Genomic DNA, 20,759 nt, shown 5'->3' on the forward strand with positions numbered 1-20,759 from the left:
AAACAGCGGATGTGCTTACCAATTCAGTGAGTGTTTAACCCTTTATGTGCTATGATCATAAAAGAACCAATCGGACAGGCTTTCTTGAGTTTAAACAAAAAAGAGTTTAGTTTATTGTACTTAAAATCAAATCTCGATCTAAATGAAAATAATAAACCACACTCCAAGATGGCTTTGAATGTCTTGCTAACGAGGGTGACAGCAGGTAATTTACTCAACCGTTCAAGCCATTGTCCTGGATGGGAACTTTTTAGACATGTGCCTCCACTTCGATGCCTTAGAATGTGAGCTATTTCAATGCAAATTGTGGTGGCCATCTTAGCTGCCAGTTTTTGAAAAGTTGCATGTCGGATTCCAGCTTTTATTTTTAAGTTTAATGTAGATTTCCAACCGATGAATTCAAAGGTCCAGTCAGCACAGCATGTTTTCCTGACTGTTGACTTCAAAATGTTAAATGTATTAATAAAGTGTAACCATCTGGTCAACGCTCACCAACATCTTTATCACAGGGTTAGATGTTGTCACCTGACCATTGCTGACCAATTGGTGTGTCTGCAAAGTCAGGTGTTAACCAGCAATATTAGGTAGACGGTTACTGATAATATTTATGTGGACTTTAGAATCTTGAAGAAACACTTCTTCTGAAAAGGAACAAACCAAATAACTGGTCTAGTGAGCTTAAGGTCACTAACAAGAATAATCCATTATCAGAACATTTGGAAAAGTATAAATTGATTAGGGAGAATCAGGATGATTTTGGAAAAAGGCTGACCATGTCTAACTAATCTAAAATTCTTTGAATGTCACTGAAGGGTGTTTAGAGGAGGATTTGACATATCAAATATGCAGAATTTTAGAAACAATATGATAATATTCTGCACAAGATACTGCCAACTAAAATTGAGGGGCACAGAATTGAGGTAACCTTGTGTTATGGCTGCGAAGCTGGTTGGGAATAGATTTCCTAGATTTTTGAATAGAGGAAATTGTATAATATGACAGGTGATCCTAAGTTAAGATGTATGATGAATTGCAAGAAAAAGGAAAATTGCAATGATGGATAAAGTGAATGGGTGAAACAATGATAGATGCAGTCTAATGCAGAAAAGTGTGAGATAAAAATAGCAGAAAGAAATCCAATTTAAGAGGGGAAGTTTAGGGGTGTAAGTTACCAAAAGGCATTAGAAGTATAGGTACATGAATCATTAAAAGCCAGCTCAGAGGTGTAAAATCTATTTTTCTTAGGTCGAAAATTTTAGGCTTCATCACAAGGCATGCGAAGAAGTTGTCTGTTCAGTTTTGGGTAGCCCACTTTAAGAGGAAAATTTTGCTCTTAATGATTTACAGGAGATAAATTATAGGTGACCATAGACTATGCAACTGTGGAGTATACTCATAAATGATGAGGAGATTAAGGAGTCAACTGATTAATACATTTAAAATAAAGTAGATAATGGTAGATAGAGGATGACTTATTCTTCTAGCAGGTGAATCCGGAACAAATGGATATAATCTTAGAATTTTGAAGTTAGTTGGTTAAGAAAATCCAGGAAAAAAAATTCTTCACGCATTTATAACATTCACCTTGGCGAATTTTCACTTCTGGTGGGCGGCACAGTGGCGCAGTGGTTAGCACTGCAGCCTCACAGCTCCAGGGACCCGGGTTCAATTCTGGGTACTGCCTGTGCAGAGTTTGCAAGTTCTCCCTGTGACCGGGTGGGTTTTGGCCGGGTGCTCCGGTTTCCTCCCACTGCCAAAGACTTGCAGGTGATAGGTAAATTGGCCATTGTAAATTGCCCCGAGTGTAGGTAGGTGGTAGGGAATATGGGATTACTGTGGGGTTAGTATAAATGGGTGGATCTTGGTCGGCACAGGCTCAGTGGGCCGAAGGGCCTGTTTCAGTGTTGTATGAATAAGAATAATGGTGGGGTGAAAAACTGGCAGTTTTAGATTGGTCACCTGTTATACACACCACCTGAATTTCCTTTTCACAACCCATCTGCAGATGTGTGTTTTCTGCCCACGCCCAAAGAGAACATTACCCTTACTGTCCCAGAAGGCCATAAATGTTGATGATGGTGATGATGGAGATAGGTACTTACCTGGGAAGTACAGGTATTAAGGGATATGGAGGAAGTGTGCGTAAAGCCTGGCTCAGGTGTAAAGTTAAAACCTGACCCAGGCCCGACCCGACAACAGCCAACCAGAACCTGACCCGGGCCCGAGTCCTTTAACTTTTTTAAACGCCCGACCCGACCCGAACTCGACACATGTAGTTGGGTTTGGTCAGGTAGCCAGGCTTTACTGCAGAGTGCGGAGTCCGGACTGCACATTTCCTGCCTTGACGTCATGAATGTTCATTTGAAGATTACTTCCTGGAGTAAGACAGCACTGTCCACGTCCAGCCCGACCCGACCTGAGCCCGAATGCTGAACCGGAAGAGAAATCCGACCCGACCCGACCCAATCCAACACATCATTGGGTCTGGTCAGGTTCGGGTCAGGTGGCCACGCTTTAAGTGTGTGTAATTGAGATTTAAACAATAGAGCTGCCTATCCAACAATGTTGCAGTAGAGTTGAACAGTCTACTCCTTTTCTGCTATGAAAACCTAACCAGCTGTTGTAATGCTGTGGGAACATTTGCTAATATTTAAAGCCATTGTATGACATTATTACTACTTATTTGCAGTGAAACGGCATGCTGAATAATTTTAATAGTATTGTTATGACATCATAAAAGTCTGTCATCACTCTGTTTCCACAAACAAAAGTAACTTATTAATTTCATTTCAATTTTTTTCTTCTGTTATATGAACAAATTCTCACTTATGTAATAAAATAAATATAATTTCTCCACTCTCCATTGTATGATCAATATTTTCACCAAAGATCTGCTACAGTGCTAACAATCATTACCTGTTGAAGATGAAGTAACTAATAGTTGCCCATATTTCACCTTGCTAACCAGGCCATTACTACTGGAGGCGTCACTTACCAAGATCAACCCTGGCACAAAGAGTGCTTTCTCTGCACAGGATGTAAAATGCCACTGGCTGGACAACGTTTCACCTCACGAGATGAATTTGCCTACTGCCTGGATTGCTTCAGTAATCTCTATGCCAAAAAATGTGCCGCTTGTGCCAATCCAATCACTGGTAAGTTCTTCAGTATGACATAATTGTGAAAGGAGGAAATTATCAATTGAATCTGTGAGCTGCTTACCCAGTGAGACATATTCACTTGACATCTGTTACAGAAAAATATTTGGACTTCATCTGATTCCTGTAAAGCATGGGGAGTAATTTTCACTTTTACCATCTGGGCAGTAATTCAGCAGAATGGAGCAGCTGCCTGTTGTAGAAACTGCCCAATTTTCATCCAGCAGAATGGAGCAGCTGCCTGTTGTAGAAACTGCCCAATTTTCATCCCATTAAAAGCAATGGGATAAATGTCAAGCTGGTTCTCCAATGCACTGACAATCTGTTCTGCCCTGTTGCTGCTCACATGATGAAGGTGTAAGTTACCCCCACTGTTTAGTCTGCAAGCTGCATTTTCCCCTTTTTTATGTTAAATTTGCTCTTTTTTAAGTTGTGCGATTCCTTGCTGGGGTATGAAGGTTCTCTTCTCATAGCTAATCAAGCATCATGATTCATATAGAACAACAAAGAACAAAGAAAATTACAGCACAGGAACAGGCCCTTCAGCCCTCCAAGCCTGCGCTGATCCAGATCCTCTATCTAAACATGTCGCCTATTTTCTAAGGGTCTGTATCTCTTTGCTTCCTGCCCATTCATGTATCTGTCCAGATACATCTTAAAAGACGCTATCGTGCCCGCGTCTACCACCTCCGCTGGCAACGCGTTCCAGGCACCCACCACCCTCTGCGTAAAGAACTTTCCACGCATATCCCCCCTAAACTTTTCCCCTCTCACTTTGAACTCGTGACCCCTAGTAATTGAATCCCCCACTCTGGGAAAAAGCTTCTTGCTATCCACCCTGTCCATACCTCTCATGATTTTGTACACCTCAATCAGGTCCCCCCTCAACCTCCGTCTTTCTAATGAAAATAATCCTAATCTGCTCAACCTCTCTTCATAGCTAGCGCCCTCCATACCAGGATCTTCCAAAATGCATCACCTCGCATTTGCCCTGATTGAACTCCATCTGCCATTTCTCTGCCCAACTCTCCAGTCTATCTATATTCTGCTGTATTCTCTGACAGTCCCCTTCAGTATCTGCTACTCCACCAATCTTAGTGTCGTCTGCAAACTTGCTAATCAGACCACCTATACCTTCCTCCAAATCATTTATGTATATCACAAACAACAGTGGTCCCAGCACGGATCCCTGTGGAACAGCACTGGTCACACGTCTACATTTTGAGAAACTCCCTCCCACTACTACTCTCTATCTCCTGTTGCCCAGCCAGTTTTTTATCCATCTAGCTAGTACACCCTGGACCCCTTGCGACTTCACTTTCTCCATCAACCTACCTTGGGGTACCTTATCAAACGCCTTACTGAAGTCCATGTATATGACATCTACAGCCCTTCCCTCATCAATCAACTTTGTCACTTCCTCAAAGAATTCTGTTAAGTTGGTAAGACATGACCTTCCCTGCACAAAACCATGTTGCCTATCACTGATAAGCCCATTTTCTTCCAAATGGGAATAGATCCTATCCCTCAGTATCTTCTCCAGCAGCTTCCCTACCACTGACGTCAGGCTCACCAGTCTATAATTACCTGGATTTTCCCTGCTACCCTTCTTAAACAAGGGGACAGCATTAGCAATTCTCCAGTCCTCCGGGACCTCACCCGTGTTTAAGGATGCTGCAAAGATATCTGTTAAGGCCCCAGCTATTTCCTCTCTCGATTCCCTCAGTAACCTGGGATAGATCCCATCCGGACCTGGGGACTTGTCCACCTTAATGCCTTTTAGAATACCCAACACTTCCTCCCTCCTTATGCCGATTTGACCTAGAGTAATCAAACATCTGTCCCTAACCTCAACATCCGTCATGTCCCTCTCCTCGATGAATACCGATGCAAAGTACTCGTTTAGAATCTCACCCATTTTCTCTGACTCCACGCATAACTTTCCTCCTTTGTCCTTGAGTGGGCCAATCCTTTCTCTAGTTACCCTCTTGCTCCTTATATATGAATAAAAGGCTTTGGGATTTTCCTTAACCCTGTTTGCTAAAGATATTTCATGACCACTTTTAGCCCTCTTAATTCCTCGTTTCAGATTGGTCCTACATTCCCGATATTCTTTCAAAGCTTCGTCTTTCTTCGGCCTCCTAGACCTTATGTATGCTTCCTTTTTCCTCTTAGCTAGTCTCACAATTTCACCTGTCATCCATGGTTCCCTAATCTTGCCATTTCTAACCCTCATTTTCACAGGAACATGTCTCTCCTGCACGCTAATCAACCTCTCTTTAAAAGCCTCCCACTTATCAAATGTGGATTTACCTTCAAACAGCTGCTCCCAATCAACATTCCCCAGCTCCTGCCGAATTTTGGTGTAGTTGCCCTTCCCCCAATTTAACACTCTTCCTTTAGGACCACTCTCGTCTTTGTCCATGAGTATTCCAAAACTTACGGAATTGTGATCACTATTCCCAAAGTAGTCCCCTACTGAAACTTCAACCACCTGGCCGGGCTCATTCCCCAACACCAGGTTCAGTATGGCCCCTTCCCGAGTTGGACTATTTACATATTGCTCTAGAAAACCCTCCTGGATGCTCCTTACAAATTCTGCTCCATCTAGACCTCTAACACTAAGTGAATCCCAGTCAATGTTGGGAAAAGTAAAATCTCCTATCACCACCACCCTGTTGCTCCTACATCTTTCCATAATCTGTTTACATATTTGTACCTCTATCTCACGCTCGTTGTTGGGAGGCCTGTAGTACAGCCCCAACATTGTTACCGCACCCTTCCTATTTCTGAGTTCTGCCCATATTGCCTCACTGCTCGAGTCCTCCATAGTGCCCTCCTTCAGCACAGCTGTGATATCCTCTTTGACCAGTAATGCAACTCCTCCACCCCTTTTACCTCCCTCTCTATCCCACCTGAAGCATCGATATCCTGGGATATTTAGTTGCCAATCATGCCCTTCCCTCAACCAAGTCTCAGTAATAGCAATAACATCATACTCCCAGGTACTAATCCAAGCCCCAAGTTCATCTGCCTTACCTACTCCACTTCTTGCATTAAAACAAATGCACCTCAGACCACCAGTCCCTTTGCGTACATCATCTGCCTACTCTTTCCCTTAGTCACGCTGACTTCATTATCTAGTTCCTTACAGGCTTTAGTTACTACCTCCTTACTGTCCACTGACTTCCTCATTTGGTTCCCATCCCCCTGCCACATTAGTTTAAATCCTCCCCAACAGCGTTAGCAAAAGCACCCCCAAGGACATTGGTTCCAGTCCGGCCCAGGTGTAGACCGTCCAATTTGTAATAGTCTCACCTCCCCCAGAACCGGTCCCAATGTCCCAAAAATCTGAACTCCTCCCTCTTGCACCATCTCTCAAGCCACGCATTCATCCTGACTATTCTTTCATTTCTACCCTGACTATCACGTGGCACTGGTAGCAATCCTGAGATTACTACCTCTGAGGTCCTACTTTTTAACTTGGCTCCTAACTTCCTAAATTCTGCTTGTAGGACCTCATCCCGTTTTTTACCTATATCATTGGTGCCTATGTGCACAACGACAACTGGCTGTTCACCCTCCCCCTTCAGAATGTTCTGCAGCCGATCTGAGACATCTCTGACCCGTGCACCTGGGAGGCAACATACCATTCGGGAGTCTCGTTTTCGACCACAGAACCGCCTATCTACTCCCCTTACAATCGAATCCCGTATGACTATAGCCCTTCCACTCTTTTTCCCGCCCTTCTGAACAGCAGAGCCAGCCACGGTGCCATGAACCTGGCTACTGCTGCCTTCCCCTGGTGAGCCATCTCCCTCAACAGTATCCAAAACGGTATACCTGTTTTGGAGAGAGATGACCGCAGGGGACACCTGCACTGCCTTCCTGCTCTTTCTCTGCCTTTTGGTCACCCATTCCCTTTCTCCCTCAGCAATCCTAATCTGCGGTGTGACCAATTCGCTAAACGTGCTATCCACGACCTCCTCAGCATCGCGGATGCTCCAAAGTGAGTCCACCCGCAGCTCCAGAGCTGTCATGCGGTCTAACAAGAGCTGCAGCTAAACACACTTCCTGCACGTGAAGGAGTCAGGGACATCAGCCGTGTCCCTGAGCTCCCACATTGAGCAAGAGGAGCATAACACGGGTCTGAGATCTCCTGCCATTTTTAATCTTAAGCTTAACTTAGATAAATGAAAAAGGAACGAAAAGTTTTTACCAATCTCACGATAAAAAAAAAAGAAATAGAAAAAGCCTTACCTTATCTACACACCACCGAGTCCTTTTTTTTTTTGGTTGGAGGAGGAGGGCGGGTGGGAGACACCACATGTGTAGTGTCTCGGGTTCAGAAACAGCCCAAATATATAGGTTTTGACTTACCCAGCAGCCCCCTGAAAACAAAAGGAAAATTAAGTTTAAGTTGAAACTGACCTTCCCAGCTGATCACTCGCTCAGCACTCTCTGCTTCCGAATAAGCTGCTGCAATGAAAAGGAGCTTTGATGATGAGAATCAAGAGGTAGTTATTTGTGAAAACATTACATCTGAGCACATATACAAAAGCAAACTACTGTGGATGCTGGAAATCGGAAATAAAAACAGAAAATACTGGAAATACTCAGCAGCTCTGGCAGCAGCTGTGGAGAGAAAAACAGAGTCAACATTTCAGGCAAAAACTAAAAAATATAATGGCTGGAATTTTATGCCCCCCCCAACAGTAGCAGAGTGTTGGGTACGTAAAATTGAGTGGAGGGTTGGGGGAGGCATTCCTGATGCCTTCCCGCCCCTACTGCAATTTTACCAGTGGTGACGGTGGCGAGAAACAGCCCGCCAGTCCCAGGCCAATCAAGGCCCTTTAGTGGCCAATTAACGGTGCATTAAGGGCTTTCTCCCTCTGCCACTGGTATTTTACCAGTGGCTGGCGGGTGCCTTAGGCCCCCAGAATGCAGCCAGGTAAAACCTGGCAGTCACCTTGTGGGCTGGGGGGCGGGACCGTCCTGATTGGGCACCCTGTGCCTCATGAAGGCCAGCTGCAAAGCCCCAACTGCCCCCACTAAAATAAAGGACCCCCCCCCATCCGACAGCCCCCTTGCCTTGCCAGAGCCTGGCTGATTATCCCCGGCCAGCAAGGCCCCAAAACCTATCTTTCTTCTGGGTCCAGCGTCCCTCTTGTTGCCGATGCTGGGTGCAGTCCCATCAGTGGTCACAGCTCCCACTGGCGCTGCTGGGACTAAGAGCTGCCGGCCCGCTGATTGGCCAGCAGATCTTGGAGGTGGGACCTCCTGCTTCAAGGAGGTTGAAGTCCTGCCCAAGTCCAATTAAAGGCCTGGGCCACATAAAATCCTGGCATGGCTCCCCACGCCTGGTGGAGGCAGGCTCGCCCCTGACATTTTGGCCGGTGGGCGGGGCCTCCCATCCAATGTAAAATTTTGGCCAATAGGTTTTGAGCAAGTAAAGTGGGGAGGGTGGGAAAAAGAACCAAAGGGAAGATCAGTGACAGGTGGAGAGCAGGAGAGATTAAATGCCAAAAATGTTCATGGTGCACAGCCAAAGGAAATGGTAATGTGACAAGTAAAGAAACAAAACATGTGTCCAGAAGAGGTTTGAAAAGCATGATCTTGAATGGCTGCTGTCTGAAAGCAAAGAAAAGGAAAAAGAGAGAGAAACAAGAGAGAAAAAACCCAACCAGCTAAGAAAAAGGAAACAAAATGGAGGCAGAGGTTACAATCTAAAATTGTTGAACTGATTGTTCAGTCAAGAAGGCTGTAAAGTTCAGTTGAAAGATGAGGTGCTGTTCCTCGAGCTTGCGTTGCGCTTCAGTGGATCTGCAGGAGGCTGAGGACAGAAAGGTCAGGCTGGGTGCAAAATGGGGAATTAAAATGAGAGGCAACAGGAAGCTCAGGGTCATGTTTGCAGACTGAATGGAGGTGTTCCACAAAGTGGTCACCCAGTCTGCGTTCGTTCTCCTCAATGTAGAGGAGCCCACATCGTGAGCAGTGAATACAATATACTCATTTGAAAGTACAAGTAAATCGCTATGTTACGGTCAAGTGAGGAGGGGTCGAAGGGCTTCCCTTTTTCCCTCTCCTTGTTTGATTATGACAGGTTTAATTCTTTCTTAAAGTGGATGTACTTGCCAATTCAGTAGGTGTTTGATTACTGACTTGCTATGTTCATAACAAGAACCAATCAGACAGGTTTTCTTGAGTTTAACAAAGAAAGAGGTTAACTTTATTGTACCTAAAGCAAACTAATGAAAAAATAAACTATGCATCAACTTTCACTCACTCACACACACTACAGATTTACACACACTCAAATAGGTTAGAGTGGGGAAAGGTAGATCGGTTGAGTTAGAGTCTATAGAAAAAAGGGGTATACAGTCTGTGGCGTTCGGTGATTTGGCTGGCTTCTAGCTGAATTCAGTGGTCCTGAGGCTTTTAGTTTGAAGAAGTAGATGACTGGTTCGGTGGGTTAGGGTTAGGGTTAGGGTTCGGGTGGGTCTCCTGGAGACAGCGATGTGGATGATTTCCTGCAACATGGTTTCTGATTGCAAAAGTGGTCAGCCAACAGGCAGGTTTTGAAGCATGCAAGTTGAAATGGAGAGAGAGAGAGGGACCCCCACTTGGGGCTGCACATGTCAGAGTCCAGATGCTCCTCCTTGCTGCTGCAGAGAAACACAAGCTTAAAAGCACAGATGGGGAGGGGGCTTGTCACATGACAGTCACCCAATGATTCATGCATAATAGTTAGCAGTATTTCTTCTTGCTAGAAGAAAACAAAACAGGCAGTTCCCTTGAACTTCCTGGGTCTTAGTTCTTGCTCGTAGTGGTTAATGGATGTTTTTTGGGTTGCAGGAAGGTTTGTAGTGGAGTTCCCCAGGGATCAGTGTTGGGACCCTTGCTTTTCCTGATATATATTTATATATATATATATATACCTAGGCTCAACTATCACCAGTAACCTGTCTCTAGATGCAGAAATCAACAAGCGCATGGGTAAGGCTTCCACTGCTATGTTCAGACTGGCCAAGAGAGTGTGGGAAAATGGTGCACTGACACGGAACACAAAAGTCCGAGTGTATCAGGCCTGTGTCCTCAGTACCTTGCTCTACGGCAGCGAGGCCTGGACAACGTATGCCAGCCAAGAGCGACGTCTCAATTCATTCCATCTTCGCTGCCTTCGGAGAATACTTGGCATCAGGTGGCAGGACTATATCTCCAACACAGAAGTCCTTGAAGCGGCCAACATCCCCAGCTTATACACACTACTGAGTCAGCGGCGCTTGAGATGGCTTGGCCATGTGAGCCGCATGGAAGATGGCAGGATCCCCAAAGACACATTGTACAGCGAGCTCGCCACTGGTATCAGACCCACCGGCCGTCCATGTCTCCGTTATAAAGACGTCTGCAAACGCGACATGAAATCGTGTGACATTGATCACAAGTCGTGGGAGTCAGTTGCCAGCATTCGCCAGAGCTGGCGGGCAGCCATAAAGACAGGGCTAAATTGTGGCGAGTCGAAGAGACTTAGTAGTTGGCAGGAAAAAAGACAGAGGCGCAAGGGGAGAGCCAACTGTGCAACAGCCCCAACAAACAAATTTCTCTGCAGCACCTGTGGAAGAGCCTGTTACTCCAGAATTGGCCTTTATAGCCACTCCAGGCGCTGCTTCACAAACCACTGACCACCTCCAGGCGCGTATCCATTGTCTCTCGAGATAAGGAGGCCCAAAAGAAAAAAAGAATATATATATATATATATATATATATTAATGACCTAGACTTGGTGTACAGGGCACAATTTCAAAGTTTGCAGATGATACAAAACTTGGAAGCACTGTAAACTGTGAGGAGGATAGTGTAGAACTTCCAAAGGACATAGTCATGTTGGTGGAATGGGCAGACTGATGGCAGATGAAGTTCAATGCAGAGAAATGTGATGTGATTCATTTTGGTAGGAAGAACATGGACAGATAATATAAAGGGTGCAATTCTAAAGGGGTGCAGGAGCAGAGGCACCTAGGTATATGTGCATAAGTCATTGAAGGCAGCAGGACAGGTTGACAGAGCGGTTAATAAAGCATACAGTATCCTGAGCCTTATTAATAGGGGCATAGAGTACAAGAGCAAGGAAGTTATGTTGAACTTGTATAAGACACTAGTTCGGCCTCAGCTGGAGTATTGTGTCCAATTCTGGGCGCCCCACTTGAGGAAAGATGTGAGGACATTGGAGAGAGTACAGAAAAGATTCACAAGAATGGTTCCAGGGACGAGGAATTTCAGTTATGAAGATAGTGTCATGCTAGGCCCCCACCTGCCAAGAACGAGGCACATTAATTTTGTCATGAACATTGATTTTAAACTGTTACTGGAGTTAAGAAAGGACTTGTTAAACAGATCAGCTGTGGCTGGAAAAGACATTTGCATATTAACAGACAGTGTTTGGAAGAACAAAGCAGCCATTCTCTGACATTCAATCCATAATGGACTTTTGATCACCAGACGTTGAAGGTGGGGGAGCTCGCATTCCAGGTTGACTGCTAAGATGGCCAAATACACAAACGGACATGGTCAAACCAGCTAGTCACATTTTTTTTATTCATTCATGGGATGTGGGCATTGCTGGCTAGGCCAGCGTTTATTGCCCATCCCTAATTGCTCTTGAGAAGCTGATGGTGAGCTGCCTTCTTGAACCACTGCAGTCCATGTGGGGTAGGTATACCCACATGACTAACCTGCTGGGCAACCTGAGTTTTTTGATCTTGTACAAACAGTTTGGGCAGAAAGCTGCTTGCTCCTGGACTGAGAAGATCTCTCTCCTGTCTGCTCCCATCTCTTTCTCACAAGCCTCTGATTCCACTGAAGACACATGAACCCCAAGAGAAAAAAGTCTCCTACAGCGAACAAGGTTTCAGAAGAATACTGGGCCCCAGTGAAAAGCAAGATCTACCTACAATCAAGGACTGTACAGTGGGCTTGAAGAACCGTAACAACAACTCTTCAGATATTGCCTCAAACCTTTCAACTTTATTCTTCTTCTGCTCTTTTCTGTCTCTATTTGCATGTGTATATCGCATGTGCATACTAGCGTGGGGCATGACCTGTATCCGTAGGCATTAACTGAATTAGAGTTTAAGTTTAATAAATTTCAACTTTTCTTCTTTAAACCTAAGAAAGCCTGTTTGTGCTTATTTTTGGCCTTATAATTGGAAAGCGGTGAACAAGGATTCACCAAGGGGATGCTAAAAACACAGCGTGTTTAAAATTAAACCCTGTTACAGTAAGACCAGGTGAAGGCTGAAAGGGAACCCTAGACCTCTTTCTGACCTGGTCGCAACAATAGATTGAAGAAGTCAGGACTGTTTTCCTTGGAGAAGAGAAAGCTGAGAGGTGATTTGATAGAGATATTCAAAATCATGAGAGGTCTGGACAGAGTAGATAGAGAGTAACTGTTCCCACTCATGAAAGGATTGAGAACGAGAGGGCACAGATTTAAAGATAAGAGAAGCAAAAGTAACATGAGGGAAAACTTTTTCACGCAGCGAGTGGTTAAGGTCTGGAATGTGCTGTCTGATAATGTGGTGGAGGCAGGTTCAATTGGAACATTCAAAAGAGAATTAGACAGTTATATGAAAAGGAAGAATGTGCAGGGTTACGGGGAGAAGGCAGGGGATTGGAACTGAGGGAGTTTCTCTTTCAGAGAGCCAGTGTGGACATGATGGGCCGAATGGCCGCCTTCTGTGCTGTAACAATTCTGTGAATTCTGAGATTCTGGAATGAGCAGACATTTCGTCTCCCTCCTCACAGGCCTTGCAATCTAGGATACAGTGTTGCAAATTAGGTGGCCATCTTAAGCTGCTAGCAAGTCATCTTTTATCTGTTCTCTTTTAAATTGCTTTAAAATATATAAATTCAGATCTTCACTCAGTGGATTGAAGAAAATTATCATTCAACAAAGCAAGTTGGCATGACAGCTGTTTCACCTGGAAGCAGTGTTTGGGGCCTTTGGGCAGTGAGAAGGAAGGAGGTAAAAGGACTGGTGTTGCATCTCCTGTACTTGCATGGAAAGATGCCTTGGGAAGGGGAGAGAATGTTGGGAGTGACAGAGGAGTGGACCAGGGTATCGTGGAGATAACGATCCCTTCAGAATGCTGAAAGGAGATAGGAGGGGCACATGCGTTGCTGGTGGTATCACGCTGGAGATGGCAGAAATGGGTTCCAGTGAGAAAAGTGTTACCCTTTCTAAGTTATCTTATCTGACGGGAATTATGAAATAAATTATAATTTGTAATCAATTTATTTTACGTATGCAAATTACAATGGAACCTCATTGCACAGTTAAAGGTCTTCTGACTCTGTTTCATCTTTCCTTGGTGACTAAAACTACAAAATGCTTTGTTTAATCTCAATTCCTGGTGCACTATTTGTTAAGACCAAAAGTTGAACATTGATTATTTGACAGTTTCCATAGTGCAATATGGGCCCTCTCAGTTATGGTGGATAATGTTGTTAAATTTGCATCGATATTTAACACTGATCAAGTTTCCAAATTGGATTAATATGTATAGTGAATTACAAAATAAACTTCCCGTGCACTCCTAATATAAGGGATTTTTCAGTAGTAGTGTACCATGGGATTACTTTATTTTAAAATAGAGTTCTTTAAAGTTGACAATAGCCAGCTAATTAGATATAATGACCACCACAATGACCCTGATACTTACTGGGGCAGAATTTCCAAGTGGTTGGGGGTGGGAGGGGCAGGTGCGGTGTGGGTTCTTGTTGGGAAGTCTGGGTTTCCCCAAATGACGCAGAGTTTTAACTCCACATCATGCGTGGTTTTATTTTAACTTGTTCCCCTCCTGGAAGCCAACCTGATTGACAGGGATTGGTGGTCACAGAGGAGGGGTTCTGTGATTGGGGTGGTGGGTTGGCGTCAGTGATCGCGTGCATGGGTTGGTAATTATGGGTGAAGTGGTCTTTGATCACAGTGAGTTGGTGATCGCAGTGGGGCAGGGGAGCATCATTGTTCACAGAGGAGTTGGTGATTCCGTGTTGGGGTTACTGATTGTGAGGAGGGTCATTGATAGTGGGGCTGTCAATGATCATGCGTGGGGATTGATCACAGGTGGAGGTTGGGTGATTGTGGCTGGGATTGGTGATCGTGGTGGGACTGGTGTGCTGTAATCGCGGAGTTTTGAACACGGGTGGGGATGGTCAGGGATCTTTGTGGGTGGGGGTCGGTGATTGTTGGGCAAGGTGTGTCCTATCACATGGAGTGGGAAACGGATTTGCTTGATAGGCTGGGGTCGGGGGGGTGGGGGGGATCTTGCTTCCTGGCCATCAAGCAGTGTGGAAAATGCATTTCCCATGCAACAGTCCTTGCCTCCTTTTAGCTGAGAGATTTCTCGAGGCCCAGGAAACCCAGCTGGCCACTGTTAAAGCTCGAAGAGAGATTAAAATCTGAGGCATGCATCCTCATTAAGATATTTAAATGAGCAGTCTGTCTCCTGGGAGGGTGTTGATTTTCTGCCCACACTCCCCGTCCTGCCTCCATTAAAACCAGAAGTGAGCAGGTTCAAGACAGATTAGGCTTGTATTTGAGAGTTGGCTAGGAGGGCTTTGAAACTGTTGAGCCTGGAGGTGACAAAGATGTGGACAGGAGTTTCAGTGATGATTGGGGTGAGGCAGATAATATAGTGGAAGTGGAAATAAATGGTCTTGGTTATGGAATGAATTTTGGATTGAAACTCAGTTCAGAATTGAGCAGCATAGGGAGGTTGTGCATTGTTTGGTTTAGAATGAACAAGTCAATGAATTGGGGTAAAGGTATGAAAGCAGAACAGAATAGTCCTAAATTGCATTTGTGTCAAATATCTATGCAGGTTCCTGGTACCATCTCCCTCCAGTTTCCTTGGCAATCTGTTCCATATAATTATCACCCTCTGTGTAATATAGTTAAGCCTAACCTATCTAACTGCCTTCCTTTTGCAATTAATTTTTTTCAGGTCTTGGAGGAACCAAGTACATCTCATTTGAGGAGCGTCAGTGGCATAATGATTGCTTCAACTGCAAAAAATGCTCTATATCGCTAGTGGGGCGTGGTTTCCTCACAGAACGAGATGATATCCTTTGCCCTGAGTGTGGCAAGAATCTGTGAGAGCAAATCCGTCAGTAAAAGATTTTATAGCAACTTTGACTGCAGTTGCATTAATACAAACCAACCTGGCAGTCATGTACTGTAATATGAATTGTCCACAATTGTATTTACTGTTACTGAGGTTGACAGTTTGATAAAAACAGTTTACAAAATGTTTAAGATTTCACAGAGGGTTTGCATGAATGCACTGTAATGTTTTCAAGTGAAAATTCAGTATTCTAATCTAGTAAACATGTACCAACATGCCAATCAAAATTAAATATCCCTATAACATTAAAATACCAAAACATAGTGGTCTACATTAGTTCAGTAAAGAATTAACTTTATTGTTTGTGGAAGAACATTGGAGGGGGTTTTTTTTACTATAGAAGTAATGTGGTACAAATTTAAAAGTTTGGGATAAATTGTAAATGACTTGTAAAGGTCCATGTGCAGACTCTGATAATAAGCTAACTTTGACCTGCTGTATGCTTTCACATCTAGTAAAACATATTTGAAAGTAAAATGTTTATTATACCGCATGAATATATAGGTGAAATGAATATTGGTTGAAGGCACCACCCTGCATTTCAATATTTTTGTCAGACATTAAGTATTTCAATGCATTAAGTGTGTCAAAGAAGAAATATGCTTCTGTATTTCTCCAATTTCCTGAACTTGTGAAGAAAGTATCGATAACTGCAGCATCTGAACCCAGAAACCTGACTGTAGGTTCCTCATGCCATTGATTCTATTGTACTATAATTAAAAAATACACAACAATTATACCATGGTGCATAATGGATGGAATGTGACTTTTGATTGTTTTTTAAAGGTCAGTATTGACTTCCCTCTTATTCTTAAATGGCCCACATTTGTTTAAAAATTACGTTAAGATATGGAACATTTTGTGAAATTGATTGTTTAGTTCTTAGGCATAGTGCTCTCTATTATGTTCAGTGGACTATTCGAAGTATTTTTAGAAAAACCCAGTTACAACCAATTCCCCCAGTGGAGCAGCTACTTTAGATAAATTATTACCTTTATCTGGATTCACCTTTCTTCTGTTCAAAGCTCCAACCAGATTCATTGAGACATTCCTCTTTTTGATGAAGGTAATTCCCTTTTAAGAGTAGAGAATGATAGCACTGGCAAAGGGAGATTGGTTTTCATAAATGCACATGTGCATATTAAAATCAAAGGAATTAGGGTGGCACAGTGGCGCAGTGGTTAGCACCGCAGCCTCACAGTTCCAGGGACCCGGGTTCAATTCTGGGTACTGCCTGTGCGGAGTTTGCAAGTTCTCCCTGTGTCTACATGGGTTTTCGCCGGGTACTCCGGTTTCCTCCCACCACCAAAAGACTTGCAGGTTGATAGGTAAATTGGCCATTATAAATTGCCCCTAGTATAGGTAGGTGGTAGGGAAATATAGGGACAGGTAGGGATGTGATAGGAATATGGGATTAATGTAGGATTAGTATAAATGGGTGGTTGATGGTCGGTACAGACTCGGTGGGCCGAAGGGCCTGTTTCAGTGCTGTATCTCTAAATAAAAATAAAAAATAAAATAAATAACCCAGCAATTAGAAGACACATAAAACAGATGGCAAAGCTTCCAATATGGTAGGTGATGTGTGCCTTGGTAAAGGAAGAAAAGGAGGCATCTGGGGATTGTGCCTGAATCCTGGGCCTTTGTATCTGCAAATAAATGGGCCTATGGCCTGTTTGAGGCTTCATTGTCAAATTGGTTTGCCTTGAACATAACTAGCGCCAGACAGGCTGCATTCAGAAAAATGGGATCTAACTGCAACCAAGACAACAGTCCAAAAGGTAAATTTGTATTTAAAAAAAAAGCTTACAGAAGAAGCTTGGAGGAGCGCTCCTACTCCTCCCTACACCACTGCAGTGCCTCAGACCATTTACAGCTCCTGCTCAGCCCCCTCCCACCTCCTGATCGTCACCCCTCTCCTCTCTTCCCAACCTCTCTCCTCTCCTTTCCACCACATCCCAGCCCAGACCTTCCTGAGAGCTGCTGGTGATGCAGCAGCCTGAAATCCAGTGCTGATGTCCTGACCAGCTGCTAAAGGACATCCAGCAAGTGCTCAGGCAGATTTCAAAACAAGACTTTAAGGGTGGTAATCTCTGGATTGCTTTCTGCACCATCTGCTGGACAAATTAAGGAAAGGAAGATTGGGAAGGGCTGGTGCAGGAAGGAAGAGATCACATTTGTGGAACATTGTAGTAATTTCCGTAAGAGCTGTGTTAAAGGGATTGTTTTCACTGGAGACAAAATGGCACTCTCTTTAGAGAGGGTGGACTAATATATAAGGGATCTGGGTAAGGTTAGGTTTGAGACTAGGAGCACAGGATTGATAACAGACCTACTAGAACAGCAACAGAAAGTTTGGCTGAAATAAATATGGAGAAAAAGTGAACTGTGTTTGTCAAATTTAATGGAGCTGTTTGAAAAAATGATCAGTTAGTAAAAGGGAATAGATTCATGTGCCAACAGTTCATTTATTTATTTAGAGATACAGCACTGAAACAGGCCCTTTGGCCCACCGAGTCTGTGCCGACCAAGAACCACCCATTTAGACTAACCCTACAGTAATCCCATATTCCTGACCACCTACCTACACTAGGGGCAATTTACAATGGCCAATTTACCTATCACCTGCAAGTCTTTGGCGGTGGGAGGAAACCGGAGAACCCGGCAAAAAGCCACACAGGCAGTACCCAGAATTGAACCTGGGTCCCTGGAGCTGTGAGGCTGCGGTGCTAACCACTGCACCACTGTGCTGCCCCCTTCTTCAGAGGCATTTTGATAAGGTGTCTCACAAGTGGCCTTTTGGTAAAAAATGAGACATATGGTTTAAGGGGAAATGTGGTAGCAAAGATAGAAAGTTGGTTGGTAGAAAGGAAGTAGTTAAGAGTAAAAGGATATTCTTTGGATGAGATAAGGATGGGAAGTGATATATGTTGGGGTTTTCAGTGTATATAGATGATTTGGACTTGGGTGTAGGGAAAAGAGTCTTGACATTTACTGCTAATACTGACAAAAATAACAGTTCTGGCAAACAGTGAGCATTATAAAGAGTTCAGGAAGATATCGACATGTTAAAGAATGGATAGCCTGATGACAGGAGCAATTTACCATAGATAAGTGTAAGGTAATACATTTTCAGAAATTAAAACAAGAAGTGAGAGTATTTTATATAATTAATGGAAGGATGCTGAATGACCTTAGCATTCAAACGCCTAATTCCCTAAAAATGCAAGTTCAGTTAACTAAATGAGTAACTTATGTCAATACAATTAGGGTTTTATAAGTAGGAGCATAGAGAGAGAGAGTAAAGAAGTAACAATAAATTTATTCAACATGTTGGTGGCTACAGTTTGAGTAAAGTGTGCAGAAACAGAAAAAGCTAAGCAGAGATTTAACAGAGGTTTTTAAAATGAAGAGTTTTAGTAGGGTGAATAAGGAAAGGCTATTTCCCCAGGTGGGGAGTCAATGGTAAGGAGTTAGTAATTTAAAATTGACACTAAGGGAGTGAGAGGTTAGGAAAAAAATTCTCTACACATATTGGAGCATGGAATAGTAGAGATTACTGCATCTTTTGGGGCTAATGTGAATAAATATTTGAAGCAGAAGATACAGGGCTATAGGGATAGTGCAGCGATTTAGTTTTGGATTAGCTCTAACAAAGAAACAGAACAGACACAATGGGCCGAACAGCTTTCTTCTGTGCTGTAAACACGAATTTTCTGAGGTTTTAACCAAATATTATGCAGCGGATGTGGATGCTAAGCAACAAGTCTCTCAACTGGAGAAACATCGAACCCAAAGCACAGTCAGGCCAGGTTAACTCCAATTATTTGTGGCAGTGCCTTGGTGGAAAGTCTCTGTTATACTTGTGATCGTGCAGTAAAAGGCAAAAAAAAAAAATTGTGAATGGGAGAAACAAAATCACTCTCCCAGTGCTGTCAATCATCTGATTGTAGAACTCTACAAAAATAATATCTGATGAAACATGGCCAGGTACATATCTATGGAAATATAGCCAGTCCAAAAAAGCATAATATGTAGCGCATTTTTGAAAAACAACCTACTGGAAGTTATGTGCATTCATAAAGAAAAAAGAAGAATTTTAATTTTTATAGCGCCTTTTACAACCTCAGAATGTCCCAAGGCACTTTACAACTAGTCAAGTACTTTTGAAGTCCAGTCATTATTGTAACGCAGGAAACATAGCAACCAATTTTCACACTGCAAGGTCCCACAAACAGCAACATGATAATAATGACCAGATGATTTTTTTTAAATGAAATGTTGGTTGAGAGATATGCCTTGTCCAGGACACTGGAGAGAACTCTCCTGCTATTCTTTGAAATAGTGCCATGGGATCTTTTACATCCACCTGACAGGGGAGATGAGGCCTTGGTTTAACATCTCGTCTGAAAGACAAGCACCTCTGACAGCTTAACACTCCCTTGGTACTGCGCTGGAGTGTCAGCCTAGATTTTGTAGCTAGGTCTCTGGAGTGGGACTTGAACATACAACCTTATAACTCAGAGGCAAGAGATCCATCACTGAGCCACCAATTTGTATTTGTTTATTTCAGGTGTCCGTGGAATATTATTGATAAGCCCAGTTAATAATCTATCGTTGCTGGTTCTAATTCTCAAATGAAATGTGACCACACATACATTGAACTAAATCCAAGTGATACAAAGGTAGCTCTTCCAGTAATGGGAAATATTTTGTTCATATTGAGTCTGGTAAGCAAGTAATGTCAGCTGTAAATGGAAAGCCTGGTTGTCTACTTGGTCCACATGCTACAACTTACTAGTTCACCTTCAGCAGGCTGAAATGTCAACATGCTAATATTGGGTGACATTGACTGTAAATTCTTTAATGTATTCCATGATATTGATCAGAATGTTCCCTCTCCACCTCAATGCATCAGCAGACCCTCTATCCACATACCCGAGGCCTCACAATTGCCATCTGAATGCCCTCATATTTCAACTTCATGGTTGTTGTCCTTACAAGACTAAGAGAATCAAGATCAACAGTAATCCAAGAAGAAAAATGTTTACAAAGATGCTTCTTTTCTCCTCATTTGACAATTGCTTACACTGAACATGGCACATCAAAAATCACCCTTGTGCAAAACTTCCAATCAATTTGACTCACTCCACATGGTATCAAGAGCACACTAGATACAGTAAAGGCTATGGGCCCCAAAAGCATCCCAGCTACAGTGCTGAAGACTGGTATTCTAGAACTAGCTGCCCCTTCACCAAGTTGTTCCAGTACAGCTTGAACACTGGCATCAACTCGAAAATGTGGAAAATTGCCCAGGTATGTTCTGTCCACAAAAAGCAGGACAAATCCATTTGCTCCCCATTCAGTCTACACTCAGTCATCAGCAAAGTGATGGAAGGTGTCGTCGACGGTGCTA

The 20,759-nt window shown here is 43.4% G+C and overlaps 1 protein-coding gene across 6 annotated transcripts in view; it reads left to right on the forward strand.

The window, feature by feature from the left end:
- Nucleotides 1-16,077, forward strand: part of fhl2b (four and a half LIM domains 2b) — a 76,130-nt gene extending 60,053 nt beyond the window's left edge. For all 6 annotated transcript variants that reach the window (XM_068033812.1, XM_068033813.1, XM_068033815.1 and 3 more), the window contains 2 exons: nt 2,969-3,155; nt 15,164-16,077. In XM_068033812.1, the coding sequence (XP_067889913.1) occupies nt 2,969-3,155; nt 15,164-15,315 (339 nt within the window). In that variant the 3' untranslated portion in view covers nt 15,316-16,077. The remainder of the gene's footprint in view (nt 1-2,968; nt 3,156-15,163) is intronic.
- The last annotated feature ends 4,682 nt before the right edge of the window (nt 16,078-20,759 follow it).

The sequence above is a fragment of the Heterodontus francisci genome, chromosome 6 (genome assembly GCF_036365525.1).
Source record: "Heterodontus francisci isolate sHetFra1 chromosome 6, sHetFra1.hap1, whole genome shotgun sequence".
Taxonomy (NCBI): domain Eukaryota; kingdom Metazoa; phylum Chordata; class Chondrichthyes; order Heterodontiformes; family Heterodontidae; genus Heterodontus; species Heterodontus francisci.